The following is an 18,665-nucleotide window of genomic DNA, read 5'->3' on the forward strand; positions in this document are numbered from 1 at the left end:
CTGTGAATATTTTTGGCTTCTGGACCAACTTTATGACGACAACACAAAACACGTAGGATGTTCAGTTATATTGCTTTCTTGTACAAAGAACTCTGTCCAGTTTTGAAAAGAATGGTCATAATGAATATGTACCTCATGAAGTATAAATAAATTCATTTTTTAATCTAATATGATGCACTACAGTGGTATAAGATGTTTAAGTGTATATTAAATACACCATTCATATTCTAATTATGAGTATCCCTATTATTTTTAATATTTTGTTGGTAATGACAATTAAAGAATTATATTTTGTAAGTTTACGATATTCCATCATTAAAAGCCTTTAGGGCAATATTTGGTTAATATTTCCATTGATTAATTATGGAGTAACTTGATCATTCAATGGGGGAACAGCAGAGGTCTACTCAATTTTCCTGTCTACCAAAAGGCATTTCTGAACTAGCTGTCGTAAAGCAGCAGTACAGATGTGATAATAGACCCTTTTCTCAGTCTAGACACTGTTATATAATCCTGTTTTCTATTTCCACTTTTATAAACAAATAAGAATATAGTCTTTATATTCAGACAGAATTATAATGGAGCATACCAGCATATCTGGTAACATGAAAACAAGTAAAAACAGATGCACAATATAATTTGCAATCCATTGATTTTTATAAAAAATAATTGGGGCTATATGTAAAGGAAATGTTGTATTTATTTCCAATAATAGATCAGATTCTTGTTAGCAATAAGGTTATTTTAAAAATTCAGATAAAAATTCGGTAATGAAAAATAGTTTAAAAATACCTTTTTAACATAGAATCAGAGAATCATTAAGGTTGGAAAAAGACCTCTAAGATCATCTAGTCCAACCATCAACCCAATACTACCATGACCACTAAACTTTATCCTGATGTGCCATGTCTACACGTTTTTGAACACCTCCAGGAATGGCGATTCATATCCCACTTAAACATTAATAATAACTTATTTATCTGCTTTTATCGAATACTAAATATGTGTTCTGATTTTTCAGGGCCTTTTAATCATATCAAGTCAAGCCTGTTGGGATCCACATCGGATTCAAATCTCAACAAATACAGTACAATCAACAAAATTCCTCAACTCACACTGAACTTTTCAGATATCAAAAGTGAAAAAAAATCTTCATCTCCTCCTTCAGAGAAAGCAATTATTGCACCTAAGGTGAAAGACCGAACGCACAATGTAACAGAGAAGGTTACCCAGGTAAGGTAGTACCTATTATTTTAGCACCTTTTCAGTTTTGTAGAGCAAATTATCAGTGTATTCAATAGATTGTGACTCTTTTCATTAACAATTTGGATATCTTCAAGATACTTTAAAGGGTTTGAGCCATTCCTTACTTTAGCTCCAGTTCCATTGCACATGAGGTATTTTATAACATTAAATGATACTGCTAACAAAACTTTTCAGCTCTCTATTTTTCCACGGACAAAAGCCAGGTGCCTCAGATAAGTCCACTAATTTCAGCGATTCCTCGAAATCATAAATGTTAGTTTATTTTCTTTTCCTTTTTCTCAGCTGTATGATTTGCTGATTAGTGCGAGGCACAGCGTAACCAACAGTAGGTGATTGTGATGCTGGTCTAAGCATCATAGTTATGTCTTGTAATTTCTGTTACAGTTCTTTGGCTTCTCTTAGTGCTTTTTCCTGTGGGTATCTTTTCCATATGTGTACATCAAAAAGGCTGTCAAAAGGAGAAGCAGATACCTTTGGACTGGATGTATGATATATTCTGTAATACTTGGAAAAGAGGCATACAAGTGAAGCAAAACCGAAAACAATTCAAGATAACATATATCTTCACTTTAAGACAGATATAGTGCCCTCTGAATGCAACAGAAATTTTCAGCTAAATTCAGTGTCATTATTCCATTGTGCTGGAATGTCATATGGAGATTGATAAGGACAGACTACCAATGTGCAACACACTGAAAAAAGAAAAAAGAGATGACAGTATCCCAAATAACTTTTACAGTATCTCCATATATATAGTAAATAGAGGGCTGGCTCTTGAATGCCCATCTACTCACACACTGAAAGAGCTTAGAAATGCTTTATATTAGAATGCAGAAGGAGATTCCATAAAGAAGATTTTGCCAAAAGTAGCTTTTGACTTACTGCTGACCTGCCTTCCATAGACCAGACTGCAGCTTCTCCGCATTGGTGCTATGCCAGATATTGCCCATGTTCCTACTCCCTTTGATGGATATAAAAAGGAATGTATTGTACACCCTTCTAGAGAAACAGAGATAAAAATTCTATCAGTTCTATCTTGAGATCAGTTAATGCCTAAAAAGTAATTGGATTTTTATCTTTCACATATTTTTGCTTTGATAGCTAACTTAAATCTGTAACTATTGCACTTTTTTCTCTGGTCAGTTGTGAAAGATTTAATCTCTTCTGGATCCATTTTGATATGTTTTAAATTATTCATAGTAGCTATACATAGAAATCTTTTCACAGATAATATAGCAAAATGTCGATTCCCTTTAAAATGACTAATTTTTATAGGTTATGTAAGTGTAAGTCAAGCTTGATTGTTTTTTCAAAATTCTGACTGGCCAATTAGTGCCAAAATGTCAAGTTTCTGTGTACTAATGACACTGTTATGGGGGGAAGAAGAATGAAAATAAAAATCTTTTTTTATTCTCCAAACAGTCTAGATATTATGGAAGGGTCCAACAGAAATTTCTTGAATCAGCTAAACCTTCCAGGAACATTGATACTAACTAAGCTCAAAATTAAATTTTAAATGCTCTATAAAGCCTTTACACTTCACAAAAGCCTTACAATTTAATTTGACATTGATTTATGTCCTCTTCTAGAACTATCTCAACCAATGTGCACAGTATAATTTGTGTAGCAAACTTTGATAATATACCGTTCATCATAATTGGAAGGAAGTCCTCACAGCTATTCCTTTTTCTCTTATGATATTCAGTTATTAATGTTTTAAGTTGCTGCTGCAGCCTAAACTCTAGGATTAGGTACAAGTTGAAACTTCTAGGACATACATATAAATGTAGATCTACTGAATTCAATAATCAAAGATCTAGTTAGAGCTATTTATTTGTGAATTAGATTAGAAATAGGCATTTAGAAGATGAAAGCAGTTAGTTTTAGTCCTGTTTCTTTCTAATCCCCAGAGATTCCAGTACGGTTTATGAGTCAGCATTTGTGTCATATCCACTGCGTGTCTGCCTGTAAATCTCTGTGAAACTTTTCACAGGCCCATAAATCCATTTTGTACCCACAGAATAGTGCAAATGTGGTTTTGGAAGGTTTGAGCATAGTGTTGAGAATAAAACATGGCAGAAACGTCGGATGAGATAATTAGGATATGCTCATGCTGGCACAGTCCTCTGATAGGTAAATCTGTGAAACGGCATCTCAATTGTACAGAGGGCAATGTGACCTGTTTAATCTATGGCACAAAAAAAAGCAAATGAGTACAAAATGGCCGTGGTAAGTTAAAAGGTCACCGTTAATCAGAGTAGTGACATTCTGAAATAGTCTACTAATAACAGAGGTTAGGGCAGGACTTCCAAATGCCGTTAGACAGAGTCTGAGAAATGTAGTAAAGGGACAGATAACGTAATGTGCTTTTCTGGGCTTGCAGGACTTAGTTACATGGAAGGGCACTTCCAGTCATATATTTCACCACACAAACATCCGTCCCTCTCTCTCTTCGTATTCCGTATTGTGTAAGTCTCTCCTTTTCCTTTCCTCAGCATTGCTGAGAAATGTGGTCCTGCTGTTATAACCTGACGTTTCCACTGCTGCAACTCACTCTGCAACTCCAAGTATAGAGACATGGACTACACTGTGGTGTCACTACACTATGCCTAAACTAAGGTATCAGTGAGCCTCACAGCTGCATCACTGCACCCTGGATTCTCTCTCATGCATCATTAATATCAAACCAAGTGTCAGCATCACAGGGCACAAGAGCAAGTTCTTTCCAAAGACAGCAGCTGTATGACTTGTGTCATATCCACAAGCTGGAGAAGTCATTCAAGCAGTGCAGACAGTGAAAAAGGAGGAGATAACACATAGCTACCTTCACAAGCTACTAATAATAGCGATTAAAATAAATAAAAGTGTCATGGTCATTGTGTTTAGAGGAAGTAATACACTTTCAGAAAGCATTTAAAGAGGAGTGATATGCTTTAGCAGTAGGAATCAATTAGGAGCAGATGGGAGAATAAAGTTTAGAAAATAATTTCAGATGAAGCAGAGGATGTTGTAGTACAGTGGTTGATATTTGAGTGAAAAACATGGACTTTGAAATGTAGGTCGAGAAAACGAGATTTCACTACAGAATTTAATAAATAAATAAATAAAGTAAAACCTCAGCATCTTTACCTTTTAAGTAATACAAATAAATGATGTCTTAAAAAAGAGCTAGGTTATAAATTCTACTGCAAAGGCCCTTCCAATATTGTCTTACTACTAACAGAATTTTTCAGGACGTTATGGAGAGATGAAAATTGCCTTAAGAAACAGCTTGCAATGAAGTGCTGCACATGGGATAGTCCTGAATAAGTAGGAACCCCAATCTCCTGGCCTTTCATCTGGGTCTTTGCTGACAAAAACTCGTCGAAGTAGAGTAACATCTTCTCGGTGCCTGTTTCTGTCTAACATTTGCTTTTACTCAGAAGAATAGCCCAGTAGTAGCTTGCAGACAGGCCTTATTGAAAAACTGGCATTGTCACATCCCAGAGTACATATTTGTCACTAAAATTAAATTTACATTTCCATTCTACTTTACTGAAAATTTAGATATTTTTAATGATTCACTTTATCATTTTCAGAGGTGCTGAGTTAAGACTTTCTTCTAGAAGACTCTCACTTTTTTCCATTATTCAATTTTTGACAGTCTGTTCAGGAGGACAGTCCAATTTCTGCACTCTTTTACATTGACAGGTTCAGTTGGGGTCCTGACACTGATTGTTAGAAAGAGACAAGTCTTCCCACAGGCATGAAAAATAGACTTTTATTAAAGAAAGCAGTGGGGCAAAAATTTGACATCTGTCCCTTAACATTTTGATGAATTCATAAAGGAGACTTCTGGCCTTAAAATTACAACTTGTAGAAGTGCAACAGTAAGTGATGTTAACTTTTGTTTAAATACTGATTTATTTTAAATCTTCTCATACATCCACTAGCCACTGCTGTATACCTCCAAAGCTGTGAGCTCCGTTGTGAACAGACTCAGAGCAGCTTGAAGAGCAGAATAGTCAGTACCTAGGTTTATTTTCAAAGAAAAGAGAGAATTCCTGAGTACCTATAGATTAACACTGGCAACAAACAATAGCTAACCCAGTGAATAAACTTATAAATTACTGGTATCTGGTGTTGTTTAACAAAAACTGTTTTGTGGTCCCTGATCATTAGTGTTCAGAGATTATTCATCCCCTTGAAATTCATCAGTCTGTTGAGATACAACATGTGGTTGAAAGACCCAGTCTGTAGCAGTTGTTTATGATTTCTCTCAATAACTGACTTACAGGGTATAAAAATTTATGATCTTTAAACTTCTTGTCAGTAATACTTTCCAAAACAATATTCTCATCTTATTTCCAAACCAAATTTCTGGTTCCTACATTTTCTCATATGTAGGAAATACATATATCCAAACTGGTTATATGGCTGATCGAATTATAAGTATATATCTTGAAGGGCTACATGGTTAATGGGAAGATTATAATCTGATTTTCAGACGTGTTGAACACCCACAGCTCTCCTGAAAATGGAGCTCTCAGTGAAGGGGAGGTCATGTATGAAGTGATAGACCTTGTAGTTTCACCGCATGTTTTTGTAATCTGGCCAGACTCTGTTCTGTCAGCCCCAAAAGATGAAGAAATAAGTAACAATATCCCCCAAGGCCAGTCTCAGCTGTTGATATAAAAAGAACTATTATATGATCACGACTTCAAACTGACCTTCAGGTTTTCAGGCTAAAAGAAGACTAGCAGCGTCTAGGATGGAAAGGGACAATATAAGACCTAAAAATAAACCATATTATTGATCTATATGTTTTCAACAGTCTGATTAAGCTGACACACTGTGCTGTTTACAATATCATGCAATAAACCACACACAAGCAATCTTTCAAGGCTGTTTGTTTTGGAACATGAGGTGATATAAAGCAGAAAATTCTGAATAAAAGGGAAACAATTTTGATATGCCTTCCAATTACACAGCAAGGCACACCTATCATAATGAAATTGAGGGGTAAGCAGAGAGCCAACATTCTCTTCTTACTTTATGAAAAGTTAAAATTATTGGTTTCTGCTGAAGAATCGTTCTGTTACTTGCTGTGCTGTTCTCAAATTGACATAGATTATACAACCATACTTTTCATCTTTTATTGTCATTACATCCTAGTCTTCATAGCTACTAGAGATCACAGGATTACAGAATCACAGAATGTTCAGAGTTGGAAGGGAGCTCAAAAGATCATCTAGTCCAGCCCCCCTGCCAGAGCAGGATCACCTACAGGAGATCACACAGGAACGTGTCCAGGCGGGTTTTGAATGTCTCCAGAGAAGGAGACTCCGCACCCTCCCTGGGCAGCCTGTGCCAGGGCTCTGTCAGCCTCACAGTGAAAAAGTTTTTCCGAATATTTTTGTGGAACCAATATGTAATTTTAAAATAGTATAAATGTGCGTAATTGCATTATCATTTAGATGGTGTGACACACTGTGTGTGAATGAAAGTAGAGAAAATCATGGTGATGGCAAAACCAGTACAAGTACCCCAGTCTCAAGGTAGTCATTTACACCTGTGCAAAGATGTCACCAAAACTGGAGAGTAGTAAAATGGCCAATACAGTTACAGATTCACAAAAATTGTGAAAGATAAAATATTCCTTCCTCCCAGTAGAAGGAAGACTCTTCTCTCAGTGATAGCTGAATAGGTTAAGGCATCTGAACGGCTGCAGTGTTTAGAGAACATTTCACAACATATGGTAGAAATGGAGCAGTTGGAAAGCCCAGCTGCGTCGAAACACGTAACCTGGATGCAGCCTTAATTAATCCATGTCCTTCCCCCAAGATCTACTCTTCTGAAGAAGGGATTGTCTAATTTTCATGAGTTGGGAAAAAAGTATCCAGTATCTTCTATGAATTACACTTTTGAGTAATCAGTGTTCTATTTGACCTCTTTTACTGCCTTGAGACAAATATTCAGTGATCTAGTTTGTGATGCTAACATGGAGCACATATTTTTTTTAATACTAGATCATTTTCCAAAGCAACGGTCTTCTTTTGGTGCTAATAAGTGGGAGAAAATAGTCAGACACAAGCTTTCAGACTGCATTGTAGTTTGTTCTGAAAATAATGAATTTGATGAATATGTTGAGGATGTAAAAACAAATGCCCTAGAAAGCAAGGAAAACTGGTCAAAACCGAGACATAGGCAGCAATTAGGCATACCTCATTTCTCTAGACTAGAGCTCTAAACTCCCAATTCCCACTTCATAGTGGATGGACCTTGGAAATTTCTAAACTTGGTAGATTACTCAGTTGAAACCAACAGTTTTGACACCCACCAGAACTGTTCCACCACGAACTGCAAGAAGTGAAGCCCCTGCCAAATCCCACTGAGATCCAGAGAACTGGCAGAGTCCTCTGACCCACTTGGCATGCACAGCCTGAAATAATACCTTTCATACCGCAATTCCAGTTGTTTTAAAACAGCTATGAGTTCCACCATGAACTGCAAGAAGTGAAGCCCCTGCCAAGTCCCACCGAGATCCTCTGATCCACTTGGCATGCACAGCCTGAAATAATACCTTTCATACCGCAATTCCAGTTGTTTTAAAACAGCTATGAAAGGAGTCAGGATCTCTCTTTCACGTAACTTTAGAACCGCACAAAAATGTGTTATGGAAGAGACTTCTATAGGCCATCTAGCCCAACCTACTACTCAAAAGAGCATAACTTCAGAGTTAGATCAGTCAGGTGACTACCATGTTAATTTAGAAAAGAGTTTCTATGTTTAGGTCAGCATAAGCATATATTTTCCCAGAGAAAATCACCCAGCAATAGACAGCAATAACAGCTGGTGTGTGGAAAGAGCAAAGGAAGAGAGCAAAAAGCTGCAGATCTTGTGGTCCAGAAAGAGGAACATTACTGGTGTAGCTAACATTTAGGGTACTCACTTAGAAAGAGGCAGTCCTATGCTGAAGTCCCAGAGTATTTTGCCTGTTACTTATCTTACGCAAATGACCATCTGTTCAAAAATCTACAGAAATAACCCTGTGCACCAGGGGCTCAGACTCAGGCCTCCTGCCCTCCCTGTCTGCGTGCCCTTACCCTCAAACGATCTGGATTCGGAATGCTGTTCTAGTGCCAGGCACCTCACGTGTACGCACTGCAGTTCCAGTGTTGGATCTAGTCACAAAATGCCATAACCTGGGCAGGCGATATTTAGCATTTACCTGAAATTACATATTCACCCCTGTTAAGAGTCGTTGTCATCAGACAAAAAAATGCAGCTATGTTCAGGCAACAATTTCATATTCATTTCCTGCAAGTAATGAGTTTTGCTTTTAGCAGAATACTAGCTAATACACAAAGTAAAAAACCGGTGGGTAATTTGAAAGATTAAATTTTTCAAGAAAATATTGAAGTTCTCACATATCGCTAATGAGACAAATTGATGAATAAACTGAATGTGAGAGCACAATATTCCTGCAATTTACAGCTAGTAAGGTGGTGATGTAACTGCTGATAATAATAAAGCAATTGTCTTCTACTAATGATTAGACTAGATTAAGGTAGCTGTAAGCATATGAAGGGCAGACAGCAGCAAGGCCATTATTCCTTGGCTTGGGACAGGGGGTAGGACTGAAACATGGTTTTGATATATTGGCAGGTTTATTAGGGTTTAGGATTTTTTTCATAGGATTAGAAATAGGAAGAGAAAAACACAAACCATTAAGCCCAATCGGCATGGTATGGGTGTGTGATGAAGTCTGAACGCCCTCAAAATTAATAAACCAAATGAGAAGGTCATTCTTCTCATCTATTATCTGTCCTGTGTTAGAACTTGAATAATGCTTTCAGCGTGTGACTGGTAACAGAATCGATAGGGAAGTGTGTACCCAGAATAGTTCAGAGGCAATATTTTTTTTAAGAAAAGAGGAACACTCCTTAAATTACATTGAAATATCAATACAATCACAGTAAAGGAAAAAATCAGGAACCAGCTGTATGAATCAAAAGTCAAAGCATCACTGAATCCCAAATATTCTGTTTATGACACAGTGTGCTGATCAGTATGGTAACATAGAATCTCCAGCCCTCCTGGGATTCTTTGCCCCTCAGGACTGTCTCCCAAGGGACTCTGTCAACCAGGCTCCTACACAGGGCAAAGTCTGCCCTCGGTAAGTCTAAGGTAGCAGTTCCCCTGACTCCCCTCCTTACTTCTCCAAGAATTGAAAACTATCATTTTGTGATTGCTATGCCCAAGACAGCCTCCAACCATCACATCACAAGTACATTATGTAGTTGCAAAGCATTTATTGAGCTTTTTGGGTGGTAGAGATGATACAGAGCACAAAATTCATGAGCATAGCACAACAAAAATCTCTAGAAAATATTTACTAAAAGCAGCTATTTTAGGCTGTCTAGAGTGTAGAAACTTAATATAAAATTCAAATCTATCTAAAATGAAGTACATTAATTACATTAATATTTAATAGATATTCATAGCACATAGCGAAATCATATAATTTCTCCTTCCTGATATCAGGGTGGCCTTGCATTAGATTTATCCTAGATAAGTCTGGGTTGCTTTGACAGTTGAATAAATATTTTATTGTAGCACATGCTAGAATTGTCTTTAAGGTACTTTAGATGTATTTTCAAGCATAAGTTTTTTGTTCAAAGAATTGCCAATATTACATTAAGGCAGCATCTTTTTAAACATGAACATTGCTGTAAAAGTTCTTCAATTCACATGCATTTTTTTCTAATTTAAGTGTCCATCATCCCTGAAAACATTCCACTTCCTAAATGAAGCCTATTAATTATGAAAAAATCTATGTAGTGTGATAAATTAGTTAATATATTTATAAAACAAAAAGCAAACAAACAAACAAACAAAAAGTATATTAAAGCTTAGAGTCAGGCTTCTATTCTAGGCATCTTTTCTACTGGATTGAGCTTTTAATATTTACAATCATACATGTGATCAGCCATAGTACCAAAAAGATTCCCATATCTCCCTGGTTAAAACCATAAACAAAAGGTTCTATTCTTTTCTGAACATGAGCTTAATTTAGGATAGCTCAAGTGAGGCAGAACTTCTCAAGGAGTTATTTTTGGCTCACTGATGCTGTGCTATCACATTTATATTAGAGTATCGGAGTAGCTAGTGAAAAATCACCAAGGTCCTACCACATCTTTCCACAACTCCCCAAAATGAAAATATGTTTTCAATTTGGAAGTAAAAGAAAAGAAAAATGTCTAATATAAGATCCAGCTACTGACTGAGGAAAGACAAGTTTGTCTGCTCAATTCTCCATGGTCACAACTCCACCCTTTTTCTCTTTCTAACCAGCATAAATTGAATGGATAGCTCCAGAAATCTGGATCATGCTTTTATAGGTTGGTTTTGCTAGTGAACTAGTGCTCTCAGCACTCCCGGGAAAGTCTCAGTGCTCTCAAATCTGACTTGAATTTGAAAGTTTTCTCCATCCCGGAGGAAGGATGCTACCCCATCAAATGGAGACACCTACATTTCTTGAGGAATTTTTGTAAATCTTTAAGACCAAGAATAGTTTTGTCATTTTCTTCACACAGAATTTCAAATTACTTGATAAGACCTGCCTCTTTGCTTTGTATTGTGGTATTGATCCAGTTCGCTTATGTTCTATTACATTTCTGGTGGTTTCAGTGTTCATGGATAGCACCACATTTCACTAGTGCAAGCACTAGTAAAGTCCAGTGATTGTTCCATATAGCTGCTATAATTTCAAAGTGTCAACCCAATCACTATTCACTGATGGATACATATACCGTGTGAGTCTGGGCTTCAGCCACGGGATTTGATCTTAAAGTTGTTCTCTGTTTCATCATCCATCTTAGATGACATGATATAAAATATTATTATTGTTTATCTAAGCACCACGTTAACAGATACAATGAAAAGTATTTTAATCACAGCCCTAAATAGAAAATATGGAGAGCAGAGGAGAAAGATATACAGAGATAATTTTTAATTCCAAAAATATGATAGTACAAATTTATGATACATGGAAAGAGAAACATCAAGTAAAAAGTTTTCTGTTGTTCAGGCTTATCTTTTGTGTCTCCCCTGTTTTAAAATTATGTATATATTTGTATCATTTTTTAACAATGTCTTCTAAAAGACACTTCCAGCCCAGCTAAGAGGCAACTTGCTCTCATAGTACCATTAACCCTGAGGCTACAGAAGTTTAAAAGTTAAAACTTCAGCCAACAGAGATGGCAAAGAGCCATGTAAAACCCCGTTGGCAGCATCTCACGTGCTCAGTGTTTCCCACAAGCCTTCCCAGCAAAGAGCAGAGAACAGCGTTTCTCTCCTCTGTTGGAGGAAACAAGCCATTTGAAAGAGGTGCTTTGAGGTGACTTGAGGTGACAGGCTTTTCATCTGAAGAGACCTGCAGCCACAGCCACACAAACTGTACACGTTATGATGCAGGAGATTAAAGAGGAATCAGAGCACCAGAAAGCAGGCACGCAGGCAGCAAAATATTCACCTGTACCAGCACATCCGTATCAAAACATCAAACAAAGAGTTGTAACTAAACTACCTAAAGCAGACATAGAACAATTCAACCAATTCAGGGGATTCCTTGTGGATTTTTCCAATATCAAATTAGTGAATTTTCTGGTAATATACTAAGAGATTATGTCAAGGTCTCACAATTTTTCTTAAATTTTAATACCTTCAAACAGCATCAACATGCAACTTCACTGAGTTTTGTTTACATTTATTATAAAAAATATTTAACACTAAATCATACAGATTTCACATACCACGTAAAACTTAGACTTTTTTTTCTTTCACACTATCTCATTGCTTACCAAATTGCAGTTCCTTCAGGATATTAATTTACTGAATATCCGAAAACATCTTCTGTGTTTCTGCATTTCAGTTAGGTTGAGAATGCCACAAAGTCTGTCTTCAACTAACTGAAAAAAGCTTTATTTAGTTGCAGATTGATTTCTGGAACAAAAATTATTAAAATATGCTCAGATAAGCTTTGAGGTTTTCGGGTTCAGCCATTAATAACAAAAATATTGTTTCAATGCCTAGCTAAAATTATACTTGAATATGTGGGCATAATAAAAAAAAAATCCATTGTGCTATTTATGACCCTGTAAACAAAGAAATATTGAGCCCATTGTTTAAATAAGAAAGGTTTATATCCTCTTGCATCTGAAGTCCCAAATAGAAAACATATAGGACAGACAAGGATAAATCATATTTTCTCACAGCAGCGGATTTTATTCGACAAAAACTTAACTTAAAAAATATGGAGGCCATTAAAACACTATGTTATAAGACCTCATGGGTATAGTTCAAACTGTCTGATAAAGTTAAGTATCAACGTTATATAAAAATTGTCATACTACATAGTTTTAAAGTATTTGATACAGACAAAAGAGTAAAAGAAAAAGACATGTATTAACACCCTGTTAGTATCTCTTGGCTGAGAAGATGTTCTTTAACAGCTATCTTTTGAAAAACACGTAAAAATATATTTTACATGCCTTTTAATGCTGATGTGAGAAAGCAGCATATAAAGCTGTGTTTCGAGGGTGCACTAATTCAAAAGCACTTCAGCTTTCTTCAGTGCTGGTGTAATCTTATTAGTTGTTCATGTCAGCATTAAGGAAGACGATCATCGAGATGACTGAAATATGAAACATCATTATAGTCTTCTGGGGAACTAAGTAATGCCTACCATCAGGGAGGAAATGTTGATTAACTTTCTATTTGCTCAGTAAGACTTGTGTATTATTTACTTTTAGGTCTTTTTAGACTCTTTAGCAACTCCAGTCTGTAGGGACCTCATAGTATTGGTATGAATGGAGAAGAAAAGGGAAGAGAAGTCCTTGCTGGTTATAGCTTGGTAGCTTCAGCAGACCTAATGTACAGGAGAAAAGAGAGACAGGAAAGGTTACAACAAGAGAAGAGAGTTGCAAAATCTAATAAAATCTCCAATGCAAAATTATACCCTCTATTAAAGCTGAGGTGATACTGCTTCATTTTTTGAACATTCAAATATAAGGTCTGTAGTCATGATAGAAAGCCTTAATTATTACAGGAATATACCTTTAGCTTCTATGTCTACTTCACATTTCTCATTTCTTTTTTTCCCCTGGTTTTCCCTATTATTTTCCTTGATAATAAAGATCTGAATATTAGTTCAAAACTACCTGTTAAAAGGAAGAAATTGAACTTAATATCTAAGTGGCTTTGAATAATATTGGCAGTGTACATGCTGCACCATGAGCTGCATCAGAGAGCAAACAGGAGTGGTAACACCGTTTAACCTGAACTTAGGAGATGATGCTGTCCCTGACTTCCTAGTCACCAGCAATGAGCTTGCACAGAGTTAAAAATAATGCTAAAAAAAAATTTAATCCAAATAGTTTTTCATTTTTTTTGTAAAATAACTTAGAGATCATTGAGATTAGCCTAACCTATAATCTGTGTAAACTTCCTGTAAAAATAGATGGGTATGAATGTTCTCATGTCACCTCTTGCTTATGGTCTTTAAGAAAGCAGAACATGCTTTACATTTCATTAAAATAGTCAACTTCCACTGTTACAGTGAGATAACAAGTATGGATGTTTTTGGCTTTCTGATTCAATTTTGAGTTAGATCTGAAAAGTCCTTCTCTTATTTTTGACCTCTATAGTAGAACTATCCTGGTTCCATTATCATGTTGTTTCCAGTTTCATGTAAATTTCCTATCTTGCCTGCTGAATATGCTTTATACAAGAAATTTTAAAGTTTCTTCAATCTCTATTCAGTAAAGATATTCAAGTCTCTCTGCATACAAGTAGCTTACGTGTTGCTAGATTTGCTACAGCTTCCCTGACTTAAAGATCCAGGAGTGATCACCCATCCATCTGTCAGGGCTGTGCACCTGGCAAATAGTATATCATATAGTATTTCCTATAAACTTTTAACACTTTATTTCAATGAGTGGACTGGTAGCATCTTCCACAGTTTTATGCAAGATGTTTTATGGGTGAAATAAATGTTTATCTTTAAGTTCCCAAGTAATTTTGGACTATATTTGTACTTGAGCTTTATTAAATGTTTATTAAATGTTTAGCCTTGTTGGTAGAAACTTTGCTTTAATTTATCTGTGGAAAAAGCAGTGACAAAACAGTGCTTAGTACTGAATATAACTCCATTATTTAAATATACAGTTCATATGTGACACACTCTGTCATGAAATACAGGAAAGTACCTTTCTGAAAATCTAATCTATTAAGTTTTGCACCCTTCAAACTTACATATCTACCTATATACTCAGTATCCATCCACCTAACAATTGTTGGGTTTCCTTCCCTCCATATACTTCTTATTTTGCCACCTGTAAACATTGTTTTTTCTTCAAATTTTCCGTATGTGCATTATTTCTGTCCATGATGAAAAGTCTTGATAGATTGTGAATATGCTACGTATTGTTTGTGTGAGGGCACATTAATCATGTATGTGCTGTCTGTTTGAAAATATAGAGCACAAAAATACTGTGGATTCTTACCAGAAGTGCAAAAAGTCCAGTGCTTTCTGAATAACTCGCTTATAACATCTAGTCCATGCAATCACAATGTGCTCCCAGAATGAATCTGGTGTTTCTTGAAAGCATCAGACATGCTTGCTGGTCATTCTCCACCTTCATGTGCTTCCCGTAGCTCTATGGTTGCTGGAAGAGCCATGGTCCAGCATGTAACAATCTCACCCCACACTTGCTCTCATGCAGTGCTAGAACAGCTTGGAAACCACACCGAAAATCCGTGCAGTGGTTTGACAGAACTATTTCTTTAACAATTTATGGTGCTATCCATAACAGATGGCTTATAATTTATTATTTCTGTTATGATTTATTAATATACTATTATGCTTCTTTACTTTGTTTCTAGTTCTTTGGTTTTTCCTGTATGTATTTGCACTCTTTAATAAATTTAGATTGAAAATGCCTCAGAACAAAACTTATGAATATGCATCTGATCCATAGCAATATGGGTCTCTCAGAGTCTCTTGAAACTGTACAGTTTGCATAATAGATAGCAAAAATAAAATGTTTTCATGCAGGAAATAGAAAATAAACTGGAAAGTGTCCCCATTAAGTTATAAATTCAAAATTAAAAGGAGAAGAGGACAAATATTTTTGTGACTTCATCTGAAAAAGAAAAAGAATCAATTAAATTTAGAAGAGTGAGAATGGTGATAACTCATTGCTGTTGTGTAACAGCTTTTACAAATGCTTTTCATTCATTATGCTTTACAAGATGCTTCCAGGTTAGTAGGTAAATATTATTCTCTCTACTTAGACAGAAGTTAGAGAAGTTAAAAGTCAGCTTTCCTAAGATCTCTGAGAAACTCAATGGTAGAGACCAGACTATAATTCCCAGATCATACAACATCTTGCCTTGCATTCTGCTGACACATTACATTTTATAAAATAAACTGTACGGGGAAGAATCTTTGTGTTTCTCCAAGAAGTGTCAAACACTGTTGCTGCATGTGATGCTGCAGAGCCTCTGACGAGAGTCTCCTACACGAACCAGTGAAGGGCACAGCCTGTGTTCTGCAAAGCACATCTGCCATCAGTTTGGCTGCTTGACACTTCACCAGGAAACACTACGCAAAACAAGGTCTTTTAAACACAACCCAGGGCAGAAATGTTACCCTGTACCAGACAGATATTCATGAGGGAAAAAATGTTAGAACCGTCAAAAAAACCCACCACAAACAGTTTAACCAAGTTTAAAGAGATAAAAGCTTACAGAATTGTTGTTGTTGTTGTTCATTGTCACCTGATAGTGCCACTTCTTTACTCCTTTGGCTTAACAGAGCAGCCAGTAATAAATTTTCATTCTTCTTCATTATTTTTTTTTTCTTTCAATATCAGTGAACAACTGAAAAGAGAGAAACTAAAAGCTACTAAACACTTCAGAAAGATAAATCTGTCCAAAACAGTGTGAGTTTAAAACAGTTACTTAGATCTCATTCCATGTTTTTCTGGGTATCTGATTGCAGCCCTTCTATAATAAGCACCACCTTGAACTTGTGATCTTGTAAAATGAACATACGAACCTAAAAAGAGCAAAAGATGTTCACCAGCCTCATCTGTGTGAAACACCTGAAGCAAGATTCTCAGAGTCAAAAAATGTGTTTGAGTGAAGAGTCTTCTAGCCTGAAGCAACACTGGTTTAACAATGAACGGGATAAACAGGAACACACAGGATAAGTTGTATTTTAGAACAGGGATCGTTACTCAAAGGCAAAATACAATACAGTTTATTAAACTTTGAAATGTTCTCCTTATGAACAGAATAAATCTTATTGCCTAAAACTGCCTGTAAAACACACCAATTATAAATACATTCTGCTTTCACCAGCAAAAACAGTGTGAGATGGTATTTCATCACAACTGAATAGCCCCACTTTTTTTAAAGAGAAAACCCATTGCAGATAGTATGACTTTTGCTACTTAGCATTACAGTCTTCTTTTTAGTAAGATGCAAGAAGCCTAACGTTCTCACCATCTCATGTCTCAAGGTCCAGAGACTTTTTAACGCTGCAATACTTTAGTCTTTTCCTAGTGCTGTTCCTTACTCTTAAAAACGTTTAATTCCCTAAGCTACCTGTTTCCTAATTCAAACTATAAGAAGAGTTTCACTGTCTGGAAGAGATAAGTCAATAAAATGCCTTTTCACTAATGGTGAATTTGTCAACGTCTATTTTAAGCAAGTGGAAATAGTAAAGTCTTTTGAGGGCATTGCTAAGTATACTGAAGGCTTCCATCTAGTCAGGATGGCCAAGATTGGCCAACACCAGCACCTAAGACTTGTGAGGATGTCACACAAATGCAAAAGGATAAATTCACCTCATATTCAGTGAGTCTCTATTGAAACTGCCAACATGAAACCCAATATATATTTGTGTGACTGGGATTTTTTAGAGAAACAAAGTCCCATGTTCTTTGTCTTGATCCAGCAAACAGAATTAGTTACAGAATGAGTGTTTATTTTCACTTCCCATTGCATGGGAGTAAGCAATGCAGAAATGTAAAGTTCTGTGTCACATTATGAATATGAAACTCACAACTACCAGTCAGCCTCTCCTGTCATGGAAAATAGCATGGAAAATAGCTATTTTCCTGCTAGGAAAATAGTATGAAAAAGTTAAGTCCATTTCTGCTATGATCACTTTTACACTGATGATGTTCTGTTGTTTTGCCCAATTGGCATTTTCTTTTTTTTTTTTAACTCTTATTTCACTTAATTCAGTCTAAACCAGCCTAGGAATAAATGTAACTCAAGTGAGACTAGGAGCCAGATTTTAGAGGAATAAATCCAATTTACATTATGTGTTCCTCTGAAGTGAATTACACGGACTGGAATTTTCAAGTAACTGCAAGAAACGTGTGAAGTAAGCTTTATTGTTCTTGTTGTCTAATCCATTTCCTTCATTGTCTGTAAATCCAGCAGGAGAATGCTGACATAAATTTTATAAATAGCACTTTCCTTGGCACATATACTCACACTGCTCTCAAATACTAGGAAAACGTTCTTGTCAACTCACCAGGAGGGGTCTGAAAGTATTAAGACTGCCTAAGAGACTAAGCAATGTCTGTGCTTCAGCTTGCTGTCAGCTGGTGTGTTTAATGCATAAAAAAATAGCTAACACCATTAGTTAAGTGCAAGTCCTGGTTACAGTATCAAAAATAGATGAACAGCCTCTACCATCACCTCAGCATGGTGCTTAATGGCTGCTTGAAAAGACCATATAATCGTTTGGATGGCTTAATCATTTCTTTCTTCACAGTTCAAAGGAGAAAAGTGATTATTAACCCTGGTGTTCTCACAATATTTTCGGAGCAGAATATCACTGAAGAGGAAGTGCTACTTAGATTACTAAGGATAGAATCTGAGGTTTATACCACAATTGCTCTTGGAAAGTTAAACAGAAAGGAGCGTGTTGACCCTTGTAATCTTATAAGATTACGTCTGAGGTGCATGAAATTTCTTAATCTTTAACAAACTGTAATGTCAAATCCCAAACTGCTTACTGCTAAAATAAAACAAAATAAAAGTGGAAAATAATACTGACAAGGTATTTCTCCTTCCGGTCATTTCGTTTTAGTATAATTACTTGTATTAATTATTTTTGAAATACCTGATTTTCTAAACAGCATTGTTTTTAATTAGCAGGTTAATAAGGAATAAGTAGAAGTAATAGGTGGAAAATGGGTAAAAAATTTCTTGAATATCTCTTTTGCCCAAAGGAGTAGTAACTGAAGATTGTCACCATCTGATGTTTGTTCACTGGTTTGTGTAAAATGAAGTGTTGATATGAGTCTCATAGGATTTGGAGAGCACTTGCAGCA

The 18,665-nt window shown here is 36.0% G+C and overlaps 1 protein-coding gene across 1 annotated transcript in view; it reads left to right on the forward strand.

The window, feature by feature from the left end:
* The window catches only part of KCNH7 (potassium voltage-gated channel, subfamily H (eag-related), member 7), a gene marked incomplete at both ends in the record, with an annotated part of 52,528 nt that overhangs the window by 23,611 nt on the left and 10,252 nt on the right, over positions 1-18,665 (forward strand). Inside the window, one exon of the mRNA XM_009866613.1 lies at positions 1,022-1,233. Within this exon, the coding sequence (XP_009864915.1) occupies positions 1,022-1,233 (212 nt within the window). The remainder of the gene's footprint in view (positions 1-1,021; positions 1,234-18,665) is intronic.

Source organism: Apaloderma vittatum, unplaced genomic scaffold (assembly GCF_000703405.1).
Source record: "Apaloderma vittatum isolate BGI_N311 unplaced genomic scaffold, ASM70340v1 scaffold6883, whole genome shotgun sequence".
Classification (NCBI taxonomy): Eukaryota; Metazoa; Chordata; class Aves; order Trogoniformes; family Trogonidae; genus Apaloderma; species Apaloderma vittatum.